Consider the following 21,565-nt stretch of genomic DNA (forward strand, 5'->3'; position numbering starts at 1 on the left):
GAGATGCTAAAACAACCGAAGGTCATGTCGCGTGTGAGTATAAAGAAAAATCGCAGCCGCTTTTCTTCATTGCATTGGGAAAGGCGACTTGGTCCACTTTGAATTTAACAGAAACAGAAAAAAAGAATTATTTGATTGAAAGAGAATTTGAGGAAGATTTTTTCCCACGAAGTAATTTATCAGTAGTCATGATACTATGACTAACTGCGCATACTGAAGAGAGGGGAGATTGAAGTCGTGATGTAGTTGGAGAGTGATATCTGTTTAGTTTGAATGGTTCGCGGTTGTTGGCTAAGTTTATTTTATATTTTATCTAATTAATATTTAAATGGGAATAAGTCACAATTAAAGGTTAAAGTAAGTTTATTGACGTTTAAATTTTCACTTTGGAATTTTTTTTTTTCAAAATCGTTCGAAGTGGAAATTGAAACGTCAATAAACTTACTTTAACCTTTAGTTGTGGTTTATTTCCATTTAAATATTAATTACTTTAAAATGCCGCAAGAAAATAGCTTCAGAACAATTCAATATGATCACTCTAAGAATGTTTTCTGTATATTTTACTAGTGATGATTTTGAAAGAGATTTTATGGCAGAATTATTAGAATATGTCAGCAAGAATATAAGAATTTTGAAAAAGGATTTAGTACCTTCCCTTATATCAAACAGATTAAAGGAATACTCCAGTCGTCAGAGACGAAAATGGCACTGAACCCCTAAAAAGCATACTTCTTCTTCTTCAAGTGCCGTCTCCATCAATGGAGGTTAGCGGATATGGTGGCAAACGTTTGTCTATCTTCAGCTGTTCTTAAGAGTTCCTCAAATCCAAGTCCTGTCCAGTTTCTGATATTACGTAACCAGGACAATTTTTTTCTTCCAATTCCTCGCTTTCCTTCTATTTTGCCTTTTATTATCAACTGAGGGATAATAAAAGGCAAAAAGCATACGAACAAGCTGAATTTTGCCAAGAATATTAATTGTGGAATTTTAAAAAAGATGCAAAAAAAGTTTGCCACTTTTACCCCCGTAGTTTCCCTTAAAACCCCCACGTAGGGGGGGGGCGCAAAACAATCGATTTAGCAAGAATCTGTACACCGTAGAAAAAATGTTTCAAATAAAAAATGTAGCTGAGATAATTTTAAACAAAAATTTTTATTAGCACTTTTTTGTAGAATGAACCGTTCTCTTAAAAACAACGCTTGAAGCGACCTTCGATTTTGAATGTCAGTTACGGGTGCGCAGTTAATGTTCAATAAAATCTGTATCAGCTCGACGGTAAAAATTTGATATCTTTTGATTCAAGAGTCCTATCGACAAAAATCAAGATGCATTTTAATGGTAAAGAATTCGGCTTTCGTATGCAATTTTTGTATTTGCCGCATACAAACTCAGATTTTATAAAGGTGTTAAATAAATAGACGTGGCGTCATTTTTGCCATTTTTTATAATTCTCGTGAGATCAATACAATCTATACCTTTCATTGACTGGCCACTATAAAGTTTCGATTACTAGAGCCTAACCTTTAAAACCTATAGCATGGAATTTTAGTTTTGAGTTTTGGCAACAAATATGAGGCATCTGAAATACGCTTAAAAAACGCTGGATTTAAAGTTTTACATAAACGATCTAAACATTAAAAACTCTTTTTTTAAAAACACTAGTACTTACGTTTTTCAAAAGAACCAAACTTCTACTATAATCTACATCCAAAACCATCTTCTTCAAACCATCAAACGTACCTACGTATACTTGTTTTACATATACAAAAGATGGTGAGACCTTACACACATTCTTGCATTATAACCAAACCATCAAACGTTCCTACGTACCTTACATTAATTCTGACATTATGACCAAACCATCTGGCACCTATCAGTCATCGTAAAAATATACTCCTTCAATATGTCGCTTGGAAAGTTTAGAACTTGGATTTGAGGTTCGAATCTGTTTGTAAATGCCCCTTTGTCCGCTTCTTGTCGTTCGACGATAATAGGTTTAATAAAATTGAAGTTGTGGAGTAAAAGTGTTGATTTATTGACAGCTACTGGTAATTACACAATATGATGTTCGTTAGGTAACTACTTATGATTGACTGTACTCAAATGAACTCAAATCCCCAATTTATAATCTCACAAATATTTCATACCTAAGCATCGAGGTTATTGCTTCCTATCATACCATACCAACAAACTTTGCTTACACTACAATTTAATCTACGCCTTAATTGCGACACTTAGGAAGTTCAATTAGAAAATATATTATTCAGCAATTTATTTAGTTGTAGGTAAATGAACTAATTATTAAAATATTATACGAAGTGGTTTTACAATGTCACTTATAATTTGATTATTTAGAATTTATGTTTCAGCTAAACTATCTAATTCAAATCTAAGCTCATTAAGTGAAACTGATCTAGGAGGGGCTTTCTTTAAAGTACTACTTAAATTTGGTTGTGATAAAGTATGTCTTCGAGGCGCTGGATGAGGTTGGATGCAAGAACCTTGATGCCTTTGTTTTCCGGCTCTCTTGGAGTTTCGAAAATATCTGACTACCTTCCATGTAATGACAATCAACATAACAATGAATAAAGTGACTAGTCCCGTGGTTAAATGAGGAATCCACTGATGGTTAGCAATGGTTTTCCACGTGTGTTCGGATATATCTTGGTCAAACTGCTCTTATGTTTGGGAATGTTGTTCTGCCTTATGATTGGCCTCTGCATAAGCTCTTCAATGGGACTGACGGGAGTTTTTAAATAGCTTCCAATTGCTGTTTCCAATCCGTTACTGGATGTGAGTAACGTTATGTTTCGAGTCTGAGCAACGCATTTTGGGGACAGTTTTATAAAACTCGTTTGATCGATTATATGTTCAGATCGAGAACCATCGCACATTATAGCTAAATTTATCGCGTATGGTGGAATGACTAACTACAGGTTCGGTGTACTCATTTTCAACCAACTGGCTTCCTTTATTGTGTATTCTATTATATTGCAAGTGGTATTAGTAGTTCTATCATATAATTCATTTAAGATACAGTTTGGCTGAGTATCCATATTAATGATTCCCATTGGTGAACATGCCAACTCTCCTTTGTTTAATTCTATACACCTTCCTTTATCTTCATATGTCACTTCAAAATAATGTAAGTTATTGTAATCAACTGCAAGTATATTCCTTGGGACCAACAACGAGCGCACAACACCACCTCTCACCGACAACGGAAGAGCTGTGACTCTCAGTAGGTTGTATCTAGTGTTGTCAATTATTAGGAAATAGCCAATAATGACGACGTCTCCTTTTTCATTTTGTACGACCGTATCTATTATTGGCTGCCTTCTTATATCTACTCCTTGTGGAAGGAACCTTGTAGCATTCGAAATGATTGACTCTATTTGTCCAGGTTTTATAATATCTATGAAGTGTCCATGATTGTAATGAAGATTTAATATTTTTTCGTATGTGTTCGAATATTCTTTTGCATATTCCATTGCACGGTTATAAGTCGTTTCCACTTTAAGTCGTATGTACTCTTTCTCTAATGTGTCAGCTCTATATGAGACATCACTTAGTCCCTTAGACATTTCCTTAGTTCCGTTTATCAGTGCTTCTCGGAACCTATTTAGATGTCCGTTTATTCTTTCTTCTGTAGAGTTAATCGAGGCTATTGTTTGTAACATCAGCTTCGTCTGATGTTTTGAATTTTTTATTAGATCCTTCTGATTTTCGTCCAAAGAATCTATGTCCCTGTATACTTCATCATTTACCCCAAATACTGATGTGAGGACTGTTCCTAGAAGACCCCTCTTCGGCCTTCTTTTGACTTCCAGATCTAAAGCTCGACTTATCATTTTTGCTCGTTCTTGTTCCTCTTTTAGCTGGCTCAATAAGGAATCACAATTTATTATATTGCTTGTCTTACACATATCTTCCAGCGTTTTTACCATTGAATCTATCGTTTGTTCACCATCTAAAATTTTTTTCTTTTCTAGATAAGTTTTTATTCTAAATAACCCGCGATCTATGTATACATCGCTTAGATGCTCTGAATATAATCCGGGGGATGGGGTATAAATTTTGTACAAATCTGCATTTGATGGCTTCAAAAATACTAAAAATAGGATGCAAAACATAAATTTTCTCCACATACTACGTGCTCTATTTGTCTTTCGTGATGTTGGCTCTCGTACTATTGGTATTAACTTGTGTATAGGACGAGTAGTTACTTTTCCGTTCGCTTTTTGAACTGTTGCAACTCTTGTTAAACCTTCAGCTCTGGGATGTGTTTCGATTATCTTCGCTAGTGGCCATTTCCCCGGCGAGGTGTCATCCCCCTTTATTATCACCACTTCTTCTTTTTCTAGGTTTTTTACGGGTTTTTGCCACTTATATCGCTGTTGTAGATTTGACAAGTAGTCATGTCTCCAACTGTTCCAAAAATCTCTTTTTACTTTTTCTAACTGCCTCCACCTTTGTGGCATATTCGTGTATGTACTCAACTCTTCCTCCCTATTTGGCGAAATTAGTTCTCTCCCAATTAAAAGGTGTCCTGGGGTTATTATTATTCTGTTCTCCGTATCAGCGCATAAAGGTCGGGAATTCATGCAAGCCTCTATTTGAGCTAGCACTGTGCTTAGCTCTTCGTATGTTAACGAACTATCCCCAATTACTCTCTTCAAGTGATATTTCATAATTTTAACAGCACTTTCCCATAAACCTCCAAAATGTGGCCCATAGGCTGGTATAAAGTGCCAATGTGTTCCTAATGTTGTTAAGGAGTCTGTTAATGATGTCTTCACTTTCTCACTATTTTGGAATAACAGGTTTGCTGCTCCTACAAAATTTGTTCCATTGTCACTGTATATATGACTGCACTGTCCCCTTCTTGAAGTAAATCTTTTAAATGCAGCTACAAATGCATCCGTTTTCATATCGCTTACTACTTCGAGATGTACAGCTTTTGTGGCTAGGCATACAAATACTGCTATATATCCTTTATAGCTCTTGTACCCTCTTCCTTTGGTTGCTCTTATTTTGATTGGTCCGGCGTAGTCTACACCAGTATTTGCAAACGGATGAGCTTGGTTTACCCTCGCTCTTGGTAAACTTCCCATTAATTGTTGAGCCGTTTCGGCCTTGTATCTTTTACATTTAACACAAGTGTTTATTTCTTCTCGCTCTACTCTTTTTCCGTGCGTGATCCAAAATCTTTTCTTTATGTAGTGCAGAGTTTGTTGTAGGCCTCCATGCAACGTTTCTGTATGGCAATGTTGTATTATTAGTTTACTTAATTTGCTTTTGTGAGGTATTATTAAGGGATGCTTTTCATCATGTGTTAAGTCTGAGTTCTTAAGTCTCCCTGTTACCCGTAATATGCTATGGTTATCCACATAGGGTAGTAAGTTTAGTAGTTTACTTCTCCCGTTAAGTGGTTTTCCACTCTTTAGCGTTTTTATCTCTTCTGCATAATATAATTCTTGAGTATTCTTTATTACTCTTTGCAAGGTATTTTCTAATTCGTGGACGGTGAGTTGTTCATGTTCTGTAATATATGTTATATAAATGCTATATGTAAAGGTGGCTGAAGTCCTAAAAGGTAATGGTAATGACAGTTACCTGTTAGGACAGTTGTCATCTAGAGGTCAGAGGTTATTAATATACATGTGATGTGTTATGTTTTTCTTGAATAAACAGCTATACTACTAAAGATATCTAATCGTTATTTTAAGTTATATCTTACATGGTGTCAGGTCGGGCCGGGGTTTAATCGAGTAGTGAGTTGTGTCTAGAAGAAAAATGGAAAATCAATTTAAACCCCCAGAACCCCTTGTATTAGATGATGGCAATTTGGCGGCAAACTGGAGGAGGTTCTCTCAAAAATTTAACCTCTACATGGACGCCATCGATTTAGAAGATAAGCCTGAGAAAAAGAGACTGGCCACATTCTTAAGTTTACTGGGAGATGATGGATTAGAATTGTTCAACACTTTCACATTTAATGTAGGAGATGATAAAAAGTTGCAACCTGTCTTGGATAAATTTGAAGAGTATTGCTCCCATAAGTCTAACGGGTAATTATTTAGTAAGCCGGAACGCCTCAAAAATGCCAAATTTTTTGTGGACTTAGCCGAAAAAGTGAAAAAAAAACCTCAAATTTTAATGTTTTCTTTGCTTTAAACTAGTAAAAGTGCCCAAATAATCAAAAATACAGAAAAAATAACAAAAAAAGTAGTATGAATAAAAAAAAATTACATAAAAAGCAAAGAAAAGTATATATACATGTCTTAATAAAAAAACGTAACTAAAACATATTAAATCTCACTGTTTTTTACTGTTAAATTATGAAAAAATGGGTAAAATTGTTTAAAATAATCAAGATTTTTAATATTTCAAAACAATATGGCGGCCATGCGCAAGAAGTTAAATTTTATGTACTTTTGACATTGTTGCCAGTTTTAACCTTTAAAAGATCTAAAAATTTCATGAAAATTACCTTAAAACAGGTGGATACAATCTTAATAACCACGTGCAAAACGAGTACCCGTTAACCATCGTCTTATTTTATTATTAAAAATGTAAACCAATAAACCAAATCTAACCTAACACTGGTAAAAAAAAGCAGTAATATAAATAAATAAAATGTTATATAATTAAAAATCAAAATTTTTATATTTCATAAGAAAACATGAAATTAAAACTAAACCAACGTAACCAAATCTAACCTAACGCTGGTAAAAAAGCAGTAATAATAAAATTTTATCAAAATTTTTATTGTTCATAAGAAAACGTGATAATAAACGTATAGTAACGTAACCAAATCTAAACTGACCCTTGTAAAAAAGCTATACTTTTCAGATAAAAGTAGGTAATAATTGATAAACTTTACGTTTTAGGTAAATTTTTATTTTTCAGTAGAAAACATAATTTTGAATAACTATGGCAACACTGGTTAAAATTACCCTTCTTGATCATAAGAAACAGTTGTCATTCCTGTCATTACTTGTTGTTTCATGGTAAATAATGGCGAATAATGGCGGTGGCTTTTAAAAATCGGGCATATTTTAAATCGGAATTACATAAAAAAGAACGCTTTGCACCGAATAAAAATCATTGCACAATCATTAGTAAGTGAAGGAGAATTCATTGATATAAATTTCATCTCCGTAGACACGGTTCCGGTTTATTAAACTAGTACCGTCTAACGTAATTTATGAGCGGTTTAAGTTCAACAGCATTGTCCAAAAAGAGGGGCAACATTTTGATAGTTTCGTGACTGAGTTAAAGAAAGCAGTGAAAATGACTGAGTATAAAGATCAGGACGACATGGTTAGAGATAGAATTGTTATTGGAATAAAAGACAAACAAACACAAGAAAGTCTCCTAAGAGAATCCAAGCTGACATTACAAAAGGCTATTACAACATGTAGACTAAGTGAAAGCAGTAAAATCCAAGCAAAAGTGTTTACAGCTGAATCAACAGTGGATGCAGTGAGGTCAAATAGAGGTACATCACAAAAAGTCTGCAGTTATTGTGGGTTCAAACATCGAGGAAGAAAGTGTCCAGCATATGGCAAAACTTGTGCCCGTTGCCAGGGTAGAAACCATTTTGCTGGAGTGTGTAGTAAGAGCACCAACGGTCTGAAGAAAAGAGAGTCGGTGAGCAGGAAGGGAGTACATGAAGTAAAAAACCAACATAGTGGTAGTGAAAGTGATGATAGTGAGTTGTTTATCAATTGTGTCAAAACTGTAGGTTTATTGAAATCTGGAAGTTCTCAGAATGTCTGGAAGCAGAAAGTTCAGGTAAAAAATTGCATAGTAGAATTTAAGTTAGATACTGGTGCAGAAGTAAATGTTCTGCCTCTTGAGTATATTTAAAATCTTGGTATAAAAAAAATAAATAAAAGTAATGTTACAATAGTTTCTTATGGTAATGATGATTTTAAAATAAAACCTGTTGGAGAAATTATAATTAATTGCAAGGTAGAGACTGCATCTTCAGATATTAAATTTATTGTTGTTGATGTTCAGAACCAAGTACCTTTGTTGGGGTTAGATGCTTGTATTAGTCTCAATCTCATTAAGCGAGTAGGAAGTTTAGATGTAGACTTCAAAACTATGGCTAAAGTTGTAGAGGCATATCCCACAGTTTTTCAGGGGCTTGGACAATTCCCTAATGATTATCACATTTCATTGACAGAAGGTGCAGTTCCTCATGTTCAACCAGTTCGTAGGGTTCCTCATGCATTACATAAGAAATTAAAAGATAAATTAAAACAACTAGAAAATGAGTGTATTATCAGAAAGGTAGAGAAACCCACAGAGTGGTTAAACCCACTTGTAATTGTGGAAAAGAAAAACAAGGATTTAAGGTTGTGCTTAGACCCTAAGTACCCGAACAAAGCTATTAAAAGAGAGTACTTTTTGATACCCACAGCAGATGAAATTGCTGCAAAATTGTGTAACAAAGAGTATTTTTCAGTTCTGGATATGAAAGATGGGTACTTTCAAATTAAACTTGATGATCAGAGTGCAGATTATTGTACTTTTGGCACTCCTTTCGGTAGGTATCAATTTTGTCGTTTACCTTTTGGAATATGCTCAGCCCCAGAAGTCTTTCAAAGAAAGAACTATGAAATATTTGGTGACATTGAAGGTGTTGGTCTATATTTTAATGATTTGATTATTACAGGTGCTAATGAAGCAGAGCATGACCAAAACCTTCGCCTTGTACTAGAACAGGCCCTAAAGCACAACCTTAGATTCAATAAGGAAAAAATTCAATTCAAGTTAAGTAGTGTTAAATTTTTAGGTCAGATTTATTCCAAACAAGGTGTTGAATTAAATCAAGTATATGTAAAACCTATTCTAGAAATGCCAACACCTGATAATAAATCTGATCTGATGAGACTATTGGGGATGGCAAAGTTTTTGGGCAAATTTGTACCTAACATGTCAAAAGTCACAGCCCCATTAAGAGAACTAACAAAATTAGATGTCCCTTGGCACTGGACTGGTATTCATGATAAATCTTTGTTTCAATTAAAACATTTGCTAACAGCATCACCAGTGCTAACATTTTTTGACCCATCTAAAGAAATAGAAATTGAAACTGATGCCAGTAAAGATGGGTTAGGCGCTTGTTTGCTGCAAGGTGGCCATCCAGTGGCCTTTGCATCTAGGAGCTTAAGCACAACTGAGCAAAAATATGCTCAGATTGAGAAATAAATGTTAGGAATAGTTTTTGCTTTTCAAAAATTTCATTATTTTGTGTATGGTCACAATGTGCCTGTTAGTTGTGATCACAAACCTCTAGAATCAATAGTTCGTAAAGATATATGTGCATTATCTCTACGTTTGCAAAGAATGCGTTTACGGCTATTGCATTATGACTTAAATGTAGTATATAAACCTGGAAAGTATCTGTATATTGCAGATACATTATCTCGGGCATTTTTACAAGAAGGAGGTCTGAAGTCAGATGCTGAATTTCAGTTTGCAGTTCATGCTGTAGTAAATAATGTTTCTATGTCTGATACTAGAAAATCAGAGTTTAGAATAGAAACCCAAAAAGATGAGCAATTGCAAACTGTTATAAACCTGTGCATACAGGGATGGCCAGAACACAAGCGTGATGTTCCACAGATAGTTAATAATTTTTTTAAGCTCAGAGACAACTTATGTGTCTGTGATAACTTGTTATTTTATGGGAATAAAATTGTTGCTCCTAAAAGCTTAAGATCTGAAATGTTAAGGCTGGTACATGAGGGTCATATTGGCATTGAAAAATCAAAAGCTAGAGCCAGGCAAATTTTTTACTGGCCAGGAATGAGCTCTGATATAGAGACTTATATAAAAAGATGTAAATCTTGTGAAAAGTTTAGATCGAAGCAACAAAGGGAAACATTATGTCCATACCCTTTACCAGAATATCCATGGGAAAGAATTGGCATTGACATTTTTACATGTTATGGTACAAGTTATCTAGTAGCTTATGATTCTTTTTCAAATTGGATAGAGCTTCACTCTATAAAAGACAAATCTGTTTTTTCTGTCATTAAAGTTTTAAAGTCAATGCTTGCTATACATGGTTCACCAGCTTATATATGCTGTGATAATGTTCCTTTCAATAGCTATCATTTTAAAAACTTTGCTACAGAATGGAATTTTCAAATTAAGTTTAGAAGTCCCAATTATCCGCGGTCAAATGGGCTTGCTGAGAAAGGTGTAGCAATTGCTAAGAGTATTGTTAAAAAGTCTATTGATGATAGGTCTGATGTTGAATCAGCATTATTACAATATAGGAATTCACCCCTTAAACACATTGGTTATACTCCTTCACAGCTCTTAATGAGTAGACACTGTAGAACTAAATTACCTATTGATCAAGATATGTTAAAACCAGCTTTATGCATAAATGTGAAAGGAAAATTAAGTAAAAGGAGAAATGTGTATGTCAGAGACTATAACCAAGGTGTTAAGGATTTAGAGTCGTTAGAACCTGAGACAGATGTTGTTATGTACAATCAATGTCAAAAGAGGTGGGAACCAGCCCAAATAGTATCGCAGCATGAGGCCCCAAGGTCTTATATCTTGAGAGATGAGCATAATAATATTGTCCGTCGCAATAGAGTAGATATTAGAGAATCCCTAAATAGATTTAAGTCACAACCAACTATAATACTTACGAATACAAGTGATGTAGATTTAGATCAAGAACCCTCATCCTCAACACAGACAACAGAGGCAGAGTTGCCCACCTCTACTGACATACAAAATAATGTCACTGAACAAGCAGATAATTATAGAACTAAATCAGGTAGAGTTGTTACACCACCTTTAAAACTGAATTTGTAAAAAGGGGGAGATGTAATATGTGTTATATAAATGCTATATGTAAAGGTGGCTGAAGTCCTAAAAGGTAATGGTAATGACAGTTACCTGTTAGGACAGTTGTCATCTAGAGGTCAGAGGTTATTGATATACATGTGATGTGTTATGTTTTTCTCGAATAAACAGCTATACTACTAAAGATATCTAATCGTTATTTTAAGTCATATCTTACATGTTCTACCTCTCTTTTTTTGCATTTGTCTGCAAATCTAATGCAGTGAGATAGTACTCGTTGCATTCTATTTAAATTTGAGAATCTTTCGCAGATGTCACTAATCTTGACGGTTGTGTTAGCTATTATTTCTATTCTCTTTTTCTCTTCGTCGGTATCCAATCTCTCTGGTAATGGAAACCTAATATTTGTTTGATTTAGCCAGTTTGGCCCATTCCACCATAGGTCCATCCGCACTAAGTCCTTTGCTTTTATCCCTCTAGATAAATAGTCTGCTGGGTTTTCTTTTGTACCTACTTTAAACCAGCGATCAGGTTGTATGGTCCTTGTTATTTCCGTTACTCTGTTCGCTATAAACGTTTTCCATCTATTTGGCTGTCCTTGTATCCACGCCAGAGTAATTGTGGAATCAGACCATGCATATATTTCCACATCACTGCGATTTAGCGCTTGAATTGTTCTTTTCATGAGTCTGCTAAGCAGCAATGCTGCACACAATTCTAACCTCGGCAGTGTTGTTAAACCTTTACTGGTGCAACTTTTATTTTGGCTACTATAAGGCTTGTTTTTACCTCAGGATATAATGTTCTAGTATATATTACTGCTCCGTATCCTTTCGTAGACGCATCAGCAAATCCATGCAATTCTATTTTCCTTGAATTGGTAAGATTATTCCACCTAGGTATTACTATCTCTTCGAGGTGTTTTAGCTGTGAGTAATACTCAATCCATCGTTTTTGATCAGAATTATCCAATTCTTTGTCCCAACTTATCCTTTTTTTCCACAAATCTTGTATGAATATTTTTGATTGCATTATCATTGGCGCAATCCATCCTAATGGGTCATATATTTTTGCTATTTCCGATAACACCAGCCTCTTTGTTATTTTTTTATGTTCGGTTATAGTTATTTTAAATGTAATTACATCTTCAACCGGTAACCAGTGGATCCCTAGCGTTTTATGTATCTCTTCTGTGTCTAACGTTTTGAGATCCACACTTTTCAGATCCTCCGGTATGATTTCCATTAAATCTTGACTATTACTAAGCCATTTTCTTAATACAAAACCCCCTTTTTTAAACATTTCTGTTAACTCTGTTTGAGCTTGTTGAGCTTCAGCCACCGTTTCTGATCCAGCTAGTACGTCGTCTACGTACATGTTGTGTTTAACAATTTCCGCAGCTAGTGGATATTTTAATTTCTCGTCATTACATAATTCCTGTATCGTTCTTAATGCAAGGTATGGCGCTGCCTTCGTACCGTATGTTACTGTTGACAACTGATACTCCTTTATTGGTTCTTTTACAGACTGTCTCCACAATATCTTCTGGTAAACTTGATCTTCTTCAGCTATCTTTATTTGCCTAAACATTTTCTCTAGATCTGCCGTGTATGCTATTTTGTACGACCTCCAATTTATTAATATATTTGTAAGATCTTGTTGCAAACGAGGTCCAGAGTGCATTACATCATTGAGGCTGATTCCTGTTGAACTTTTACTGAAAGCGTCAAACACGGCCCTGCATTTTGTTGTGATACTATCCTCTTTTATTACTGCATGATGAGGAAGGTAATACTCTTGCTTATTTATAGTTTCGGTTTTATTCGATTTCATGTGACCTAAGTCTTCATATTCCTTCATAAATTTCCTGTACTCTTTTTCTAGATTTCTGTCTCTTTGAAATTTTTTCTCTAATTGCAGCAGTCTCGCATATGCTTGCTGTTTTGAGTCCCCTAATAGGCTTGTATTAGAATTAAAGGGTATTTTAACTTCAAATCTTCCTTCGTTATCCCTTTTTACTGTTCTTTTATAATATTCTTCACACTCTTTTTCTTCTACTGAAAGAGCATTGCTTTGATCTACTTCTTCTAACTCCCAGTATTTTTTTATTTGTTCATCCATTTCTCGTCTAGATATCATGCTGACTACTTGTATATTAGGGATATTCTCTTGCTGTGCTATCCCTGACATTATCCAACCCAATTTTGTATTTTGGGTGAGCAAACCATCCTTTGTTCGATCTACTCCGTCCAGTAATATCAAACTATATTCTTTGGCTCCTAATAGAATATCTATTGAACCTGTTTTATTAAAATTTGGATCCGCCAGGACTAAGTTCCTATGGTTCCTTTCTATCTCCTTCTCCGGTAGATTTTTTGTTATTTTTCGTAGTACAAGTGCTTCGATCTTCATTTGAAATTCATTTTCGAAATGTGCCTGTAAGTTTAATGTTACGCTCCAGTAGATAAGCAAGCGGGGTCCTGAATCACTTTGGTAACCTGTCCATCAGGGTCTCCGATGCGAAGCTATCGATGCCATGATTTGACCTTGGGGGTGTACAAGAAGTACAAGAAGTGATCGACAATGACCAGAGGGTTGTAAGAACTAGTCGCTTATCGCTTGATCTCTTCTTCTTCTCTCCCGAAGAAGTGATCGACAATGACCAGAGGGTCGTAAGAACTAGTCGCTTATCTCTAGATCTTTTCTTCTTCTCAGCCGAAGAATTGTCACCTGCCTCACCTGTAATTACCTGTCCTGAAGAAGTGATCGCCGAACTAGTCGCTTATCTCTAGATCTCTTCTTCTTCTCAGCCGAAGAATTGTCACCTGCCTCACCTGTAATTACCTGTCCTGAAGAAGTGATCGCCAATGACCAGAGGGTAAGAAGTACAAGAAGTGATCGACAATGACCAGAGGGTTGTAAGAACTGGTCGCTTATCTCTAGATCTCTTCTTCTTTCCCTCTAATAGACCACCCTGTATGAGGAGTGTAAAACTTATCGCTTCATCTCCTCTTCTTTTTGTTAAATTTGTACAGGGTGATCGAAAAAATAAATTTGTATTGAGACTTGGAAATATTTTAGGTGTTGTTGCGTTAAAAATTTTTTTTGTGTACGATGCTTGCTTAGATATATCTGTATAGCCTGCCTAGCCTAGCCTGCCTAGTCTTATCTTTACTTTTGAAACTTGTAGGAAAAGGAAAAATAACTATGTATCACATAAATGCTTTATTGTGTATATATATTTTAATGATATATGTGGGTAAATAAAGATGTAAATAAAACAATATTAGATTGATACTATAAATTTTATTTGTTTTGAAACAAGTTATTTATCTGATTAAAAATATACACTCTACTGTTATAATGTATATTTTTCTTAACCTGTCGATAATAGTCCCTCGTCACAGAATCCATGTAACTCGCCGTCACCAAGTTATCATGATGTGAAGAATGACCCCGTAATATTTGGGAATCGTACCGGTCCTTGTACCTGACCACTTCATTGGATACGATTCCATCCCTGATCTTCTGGAGGGATTCGCGGTTCTTTGGAATTACATGGTCTAAAGGCTGAAATCAAAACATAAAAATAATTAATTAAGAAATATTTGTTTTACAAATACTACTACCTTTGTGTGTTATGATTTAGGCATGGTTTCGAAACAATACAAGTCAGGTAATATGGCTCCATGCATCTCTAAAGAAGATTGACAAAAACAAAAGAATTTTTTACAGTTTTCACACCATAACGTTCCATACATTTTGATGATAGAAGTAGTAGGTTGGGTGTATGGTATTATTTTTCTTCTTGTATTAGATTGTAATTTTATAAATCTTTTTTGGTCGGTAAAAACTTTTTCCCATGACAATTTACTTTTCTAAAGAAAAAAAAACAGCTTTAATTACCGATATATTTTTTAAGTTATATGTGAAATAATTTACCACACCATAGAGGACCCATTTTAATTTGTAGATTAATCGGTTAAAGAAAACCTGATGTACAAAAATAGAAAGATAATTTAAAAAACAAACTTTTATTTATTACCAAAATAATAAATAAAGAATAAGGAACTTTTTTATTATCAAACGTATTTAAGAATTATTTATCATTGAAACCCCATGGTAAAGTGTCAGTGCTTAAAAAATTAACCATTCTTTTATCATCATATGGACTAAGTGCAACTTTTCTTTGAGTTATTGTATAGACGTCATGTTTTTTGGAGACAATAGAATTTTGGGAAACCTCTACAATTGTTTTTTTAAATAAACTTTTATAATAATCTTCATAAGTTAGTTCCTTTAAAGCTGATTTCTTAATTCCTTTTGCTTTTTTAATTTCCTGATCCTGATTTAAAGTTTTATCGTGTACATTTTTGAGCGCAATCCTATAAAATGTGTCATAATTTGACCTTTGTTTTCATCTTTCATCAAGCCCAATACTTTTTTATTCCTTAAGGGAATGTTATAGACATTATTTTCAGTGTACTCTGATGTGTCAAACTTATGAATATCCTCTTTAATATGAGCATATATATCATCAACATAAAACTGATATATTAAACTATCTGTGTCAGTGTATAATAACTTGGCTTTATCTTGAAATTTTTTTTTAATATAATCATAATGGAAGTCATACAAAATTGTTTTCGAAATATCTAAAATACACATCCCAATGTAAATAGGTTTGTTAAAATTAATTTTCTGTTTTTGCATTTCAATTATTACCATATTTTCATCAAATATGGTACAACTATGAAAATTCGGTTGGGAAATGTAATAGTTAGCACCGTATTTACCACCCAGTTTGTTTACAATTTTTATATCCTTATATTTACGTACATTCTCTATACTTTTCCCATACGGAGCGTTTATAAAAAGTTTGAATAAATTTTTTTCAAATTCATTTTTGCTCTCTTTTCTGTATTCAATGTTTAAGTCAATATATTTCTTTAACCAAGGTGATTGTTTAAATTTTAGGCATCGATGAATCTTAGCAAGCTTCAGTCCCAAGCTAATAACTTGTTTTAAATACATATAATGAATAATAACATACTTCTTTTTATCATACAATGTCGTTAAGAGTTTTTTAATGGTAGAATTAGAAGTTGGTGGAGTTATGTGTTCTGGACACAATGGCAAATCTTTGTGTGAATTAAAAAGTTCTTTTGGATACTCAAGGTCCACTAAATCACATCCATGTTTTCAACATAACAATGAAAATTTACAATGTGCTCTAAACAATGTATTTAATATTCATTATTGGTATAAATATTGTAGAAAGTGTTGACAATAAAAAAATAAAAATTAAAAATAGTCTTTTATTAATAGATACACACAAGACATTTATTTTTAAATTGATACCAGACATGAAGCTTGTAAAACAAAAGACTACGCTTGATGTGGAGAATAATTTATTGGAACCAATTGAGAATAAGTTTAAAAAGCATGGAGTTTTGTTCCCTTCAACTATTCGATGTCTTATAGTTGGCCATTCAAATTGTGGTAAGACCAATGTGATGATAAGTCTATTGGAACATGCTAATGGATTAAAATTTGAAAATGTGTATATTTACTCAAAATCATTAATGCAACCAAAGTACAAATATTTAGAAACTTTGCTAGAACCAATTAAAGGAATAAGATATTATACTTACAGTGGAAGTACGGATATAATGCACCCATCTGAAGCGAAGCCCAATTCAATTTTTATCTTTGATGATGTTGCTTGTGACAACCAAGATGTTATTCGAGAATACTTTAGCATGTCTCGACATTCTCAGGTGGATCCATTTTATTTGAGTCAGAGTTATGCAAAAATACCTAAACACCTTATAAGAGACAATGCAAATATTTTAATTGTATTCAAACAAGACGATTTAAACCTAAAACACATTTACAATGACCACGTCGGAACAGATATGACTTTTGAAGATTTAAAAAAAATATGTTCGATATGCTGGAAAGAGAATTATGGATTCTTATCAATTTTTAAAGACAGTGAAATAAAGAATGGTCGATATAGAAAAAAAATTGATCAATATTTTTTATTAGAATAAAAGTTGTAAGTAATAAATAAATAAAGAGATATTATTAAAAAGTATTTTATTATAATCTATAAAAATATATACACAGATATACATACAAAAATATTTTCCTCTCGCTCAATCTTCATTCCAATACCAACACATATCTGAAATGAAATATATACTAGTTACCATTTTTTCTAGTGGGAAGCAGAAAGCACTTACTTGTTTATTATGTCCTTTGACTTAGAAAATGATCTATATTCAGATCATCCTCATCACATTCTTCTTCTATATGTACTATTATACTTGGAGGAGGAGGAACCGTTCTTTGCTTCTTGCTTGATGTTGAGGCAAGAGCCTCATTCGGTGCCTCTTGTATGTATAGTGGTCTCTTCAACCCAAGTTGCTTTTGGACTTGTTGATGTCGCTCAAACTCTTCCAATTCATCGTCCAACAAGTTAAATCTGTATCGTTTTATGACATTCTCTAAAATTTGGAATTCTTGCTCTGTCTTTACTTTGGTCCTCATATACCGAACCGGAAGATTCCCAAATTTCTTTTTAAGACTTTTGCTATTGGGTGTATAGCTGAGACTCACAAATATTTTACTTCCCTTAAGAGACACCTCTTTGACACCATATCTAAAATTTAACGAAATTAAACAATCATAAATAAAAATGTTATTAAAATACGATCATTAGAATAAAAAATACATAGATAGAATATAGAAAAAAGAAATGAGATAAATTAATAAAATATCAAGAGGTAAAACAAAACAAAATAAAATTATGTATAAAATTATTATAAATATTTAGATAAACAATAAAATCAAATGCAAAAATGGTGAAATAAACAAGGAAAAAAGTGTATAAATAATAAACTCAATACTTACACAAATAATTCCTTTATAATAAGGAAAGCCGTTTCAATAGGAAAATGAACCGGATCTTCAGTTAAAATTACCAACTGATAGGGTACTGTTGCCATTCTTGATGTTTGTTCACTGCTTGCTACTTACAATTGGATTAGTCTTAAACGACTGTCTGTATTTATAACAAGAAACTGATAGAAAAAAACAATTTAACATTAAACTGATTTTGTAATTTTAAAACATTGCAAATAACTTATTTACATCAGAGTTAACCTTTTTGACCCATAAAAATGCAGTCACGTTGAACAACATCTTATTTGCGTCAGATTTGATCTTTTGACCCATAAAAATGCAGTCACATTGAATAACAACTTATCTGCATCAGATTTGATCTTTCTGACCTCTAAAAATACAATCACGTTTAATAACAACTAGTTTGCAGAATTATTGATAAATTTAAACTTTTTCAACTTGCGTTCAACTTGCAGTCACGTTGAACAACATCTTATTTGCGTCAGATTTGATCTTTTGACCCATAAAAATGCAGTCACATTGAATAACAACTTATCTGCATCAGATTTGATCTTTCTGACCTCTAAAAATACAATCACGTTTAATAACAACTAGTTTGCAGAATTATTGATAAATTTAAACTTTTTCATCCTAAAATATAATCACGTTGAATAACAAGTTACAGAAATACGTCAATTGATTTTTTTTACTGGATAAGTATAAATTGGAGAGCATCCTAATATTTGGATTTTATTTGTGCATTCGAGAGTTACCAAGTTAAGTTGAACCAGTTACTAGTGAAAAAAAAAATGAGTCAGCAAGTAGTCGATGAACTTTCCAACCAGATTGTAGAGAAGATGGAATCGGTAAGTAGATTAATTAAGAGAAAATCTGATTTACGAAACGTAATAAGATATTTGAAAAAACAAATTTTTATTTTGAATAAATGTTTAAAGAATAGGGTTTCTTGTGTTAAAAATTTTCACTATATAGAAGCAAATTTAACTATTCTTAAAACATATCTTGAAAACTTTAAGAACAGACTAAATGCTAGAAAAACTCTTAAAGGTGTTTATTGTGGCAGGATGTGGAATCTTGTTTTAATAGTAGAATAAGAACAGGGCTAGTAGTCAATTTAAAATATAAAGAACCCAAAATATTTTTGGAAAAAGCTTTTAGGAGTTTTTCAATTTAAATTAGAAAAAGTTTGTTGTCGTGTCTTTTAAAAGTTAATTTGATTTTATATGGTGTTTTTATCAAACCACAAAATGGTGAAACCTCTATTAAACATTTTTCAACCAAAAATGTAACAATTGACCAAAATACAGACCTCAAGGATTGGTATAAAATTAATTGTATTAATGTGATTGTATTAGTGTGATGGCTGCATTTCCCCAAGAGTTATGTATATAAATCTAAGACTAAATAAGAGATACAATCTGAAAATAATCCAGGTATACGCCCCCACCAGCGATTACGAAGATGAGATTGTTGAAGCCTTCTATGAGGAAATCGAAAGAGCAAAAAGCAGGAACCGGCCCATTACAATCTGATAATGGGAGATTTTAACGGGAAACTCGGAAGGAAAAAGGACGAACAAGAAGTAGCAATCGGAGATTTTGGAATCGGAGTAAGAAACGAAAGAGGCGAAATACTTACCAACTTTCTACTGCAACACAAACTGTATGCAATGAACACCTTTTTTAAGAAGAAACAGAGTAGAAAATGGACGTGGGTTAGTCCAGATGGAAGAACTAAGAGCGAATATGATTATATAATAACAGACAAAAAGCAAATTATTCAAGATGTCACTGTACTTAATAAACTATCAGTAGGAAGCGACCACAGACCAGTAAGAGCTAGAATAACGATAAACCTACAAAAAGAAAGAGCAAAGATGATAAACAGTGGCAAACGCATAGTTTGGAATTCACCAAATCAGCCAGAAGCGTACATAAAAAATATAGCGGAAACTTTACAGAGTAATAATCCCAAACCTCTAAGTATCGACGATCATAATAAATTAATTACAGACTCGGTTAGAAACGCACAACTCAAATTTTGCAAGAAAAATTACAACAAAAGTGAAAAGATTAGCAAAGACACAAAAGCTCTCATGGAAATACGACGAAACCTAAGCGAGAAAGAAAAGGGAAACAAAGAAGAATATAGAAAACTAAATAAAAGAATTTCAGCGGATATTAGAAGAGATATAAGAAGATATAATACTAATGTAATTACTCAAACAGTAGAAAAGAACAAAGGTTTAAAGATAATGAAAAGAGAACTCACACAAAGTAAAAAAGAAATATACAAGCTAGAAGATAAAGACGGAAAGGCAACAACAGATAAACAAAACATTCTGAAAATAACTAGAGAGTTTTATAAAGACCTCTATACCAGCCAAAGATCACAAGAAAATTTACCGACACGAGTAAAGACTCTCATAAATCAGGGATCGGAAATACTTTTACCCATTACTGTGTCAGAAGTAAGATCAGCTTTAAAGGAAATGAAGAACCATCGATCGCCTGGTGACGATGGACTCGTTATTGAGGCAATAAAAGCAGGAGGAGAAATTCTATTAAAATCAGTAAGCGAACTGTTTAATAAATGCTTACATGCGGGTACGATTCCTAAAGACTGGAACAATGCAGTGATAGTCTTGTTACACAAAAAAGGTGATATTACTAAATTAGAAAATTATAGATCCATCAGCCTCTTGACACATATGTATAAACTCTTTATGAAAATCTTAACAAAGAGACTAACACCTAAACTTGATTTCTATCAGCCCAAAGAACAGACAGGCTTTAGGAGAGGATATGGCACAAATGACCATTTGCACACCATAAAGATCTTAATTGAAAAATGCATCGAGTACAACATACCACTGGTTCTTGCATTTGTCGATTACGAGAAGGCTTTTGATACTGTAGAGTTTGAAACCGTACTGGAAGCCCTAAATCAAAGCCGAATAGATTACAGGTACACGTCACTAATCAAAAACATCTACGAGAACGCTACATCAAGTATACGACTACACGAAGACACAGAAAAATTCAGCTTAGGTCGAGGAGTAAGACAAGGAGACAATATTTCACCAAAATTGTTCACGGCAGCTCTAGAGTCAATATTTAAGAACACCCAATGGCAAGATATGGGCATCAATATAGATGGAGAAAGATTAAATCATCTGAGGTTTGCAGATGATGTCGTATTAATCGCAGATAACTTACAGGATACGGTTTCTATGCTACATTCGCTTAAAAGTCTGTCTGAAAGAGCAGGATTAAAGATAAACTTTGAGAAAACTAAACTTATGACAAATCTCGTAATGAGTGGAAATATAACTATCGACAATAATACCATACAACAAACAGACACTTACAAATATCTGGGACACGAGATCAAAATAAACAGAGACAATCAAACAAATGAAATACAGAGGCGAATAGGCCTGACATGGGCAGCATTTGGCAAACTAAGCCATATTCTAAAAAGTTCAATTCCCATGTGTCTCAAGCGAAAAGTTTATAACCAATGTGTTTTGCCTGTACAAACTTATGGAGCAGAGACTTTAACACTCACGCAGAAATCTGCGAATAAACTAAGAGTTACACAACGAGCCATGGAACGTGCAATGCTGAATGTGAGCCTCCGAGACCACATAACAAACCGACAAATCAGGCAAAGATCAGGAGTTCAAGACGTCATCGAAAGAACCACGAGACTTAAGTGGAACTGGGCAGGACACTTAGCCAGAACACAAGATGGACGATGGACAAGACGAATTATGGAATGGAGGCCC

At 33.6% G+C, this 21,565-nt stretch overlaps 1 protein-coding gene across 3 annotated transcripts in view; it reads left to right on the top strand.

Moving 5' to 3' along the window:
• The window catches only part of CLS (cardiolipin synthase), a 332,416-nt gene that overhangs the window by 170,197 nt on the left and 140,654 nt on the right, over positions 1-21,565 (top strand). Inside the window, exon 5 of one of the 3 annotated variants that reach the window (XM_072529829.1) lies at positions 15,823-16,027. The exons of the other annotated variants lie outside the window; for them this stretch is intronic. Within the exon in view, the coding sequence (XP_072385930.1) occupies positions 15,823-15,832 (10 nt within the window). The 3' untranslated portion in view covers positions 15,833-16,027. Of the gene's footprint in view, positions 1-15,822; positions 16,028-21,565 lie in introns of those variants that run through there. 3 annotated transcript variants of the gene reach the window in all.

Source organism: Diabrotica undecimpunctata, chromosome 4 (assembly GCF_040954645.1).
Source record: "Diabrotica undecimpunctata isolate CICGRU chromosome 4, icDiaUnde3, whole genome shotgun sequence".
In the NCBI taxonomy this organism is placed as follows: Eukaryota; Metazoa; Arthropoda; class Insecta; order Coleoptera; family Chrysomelidae; genus Diabrotica; species Diabrotica undecimpunctata.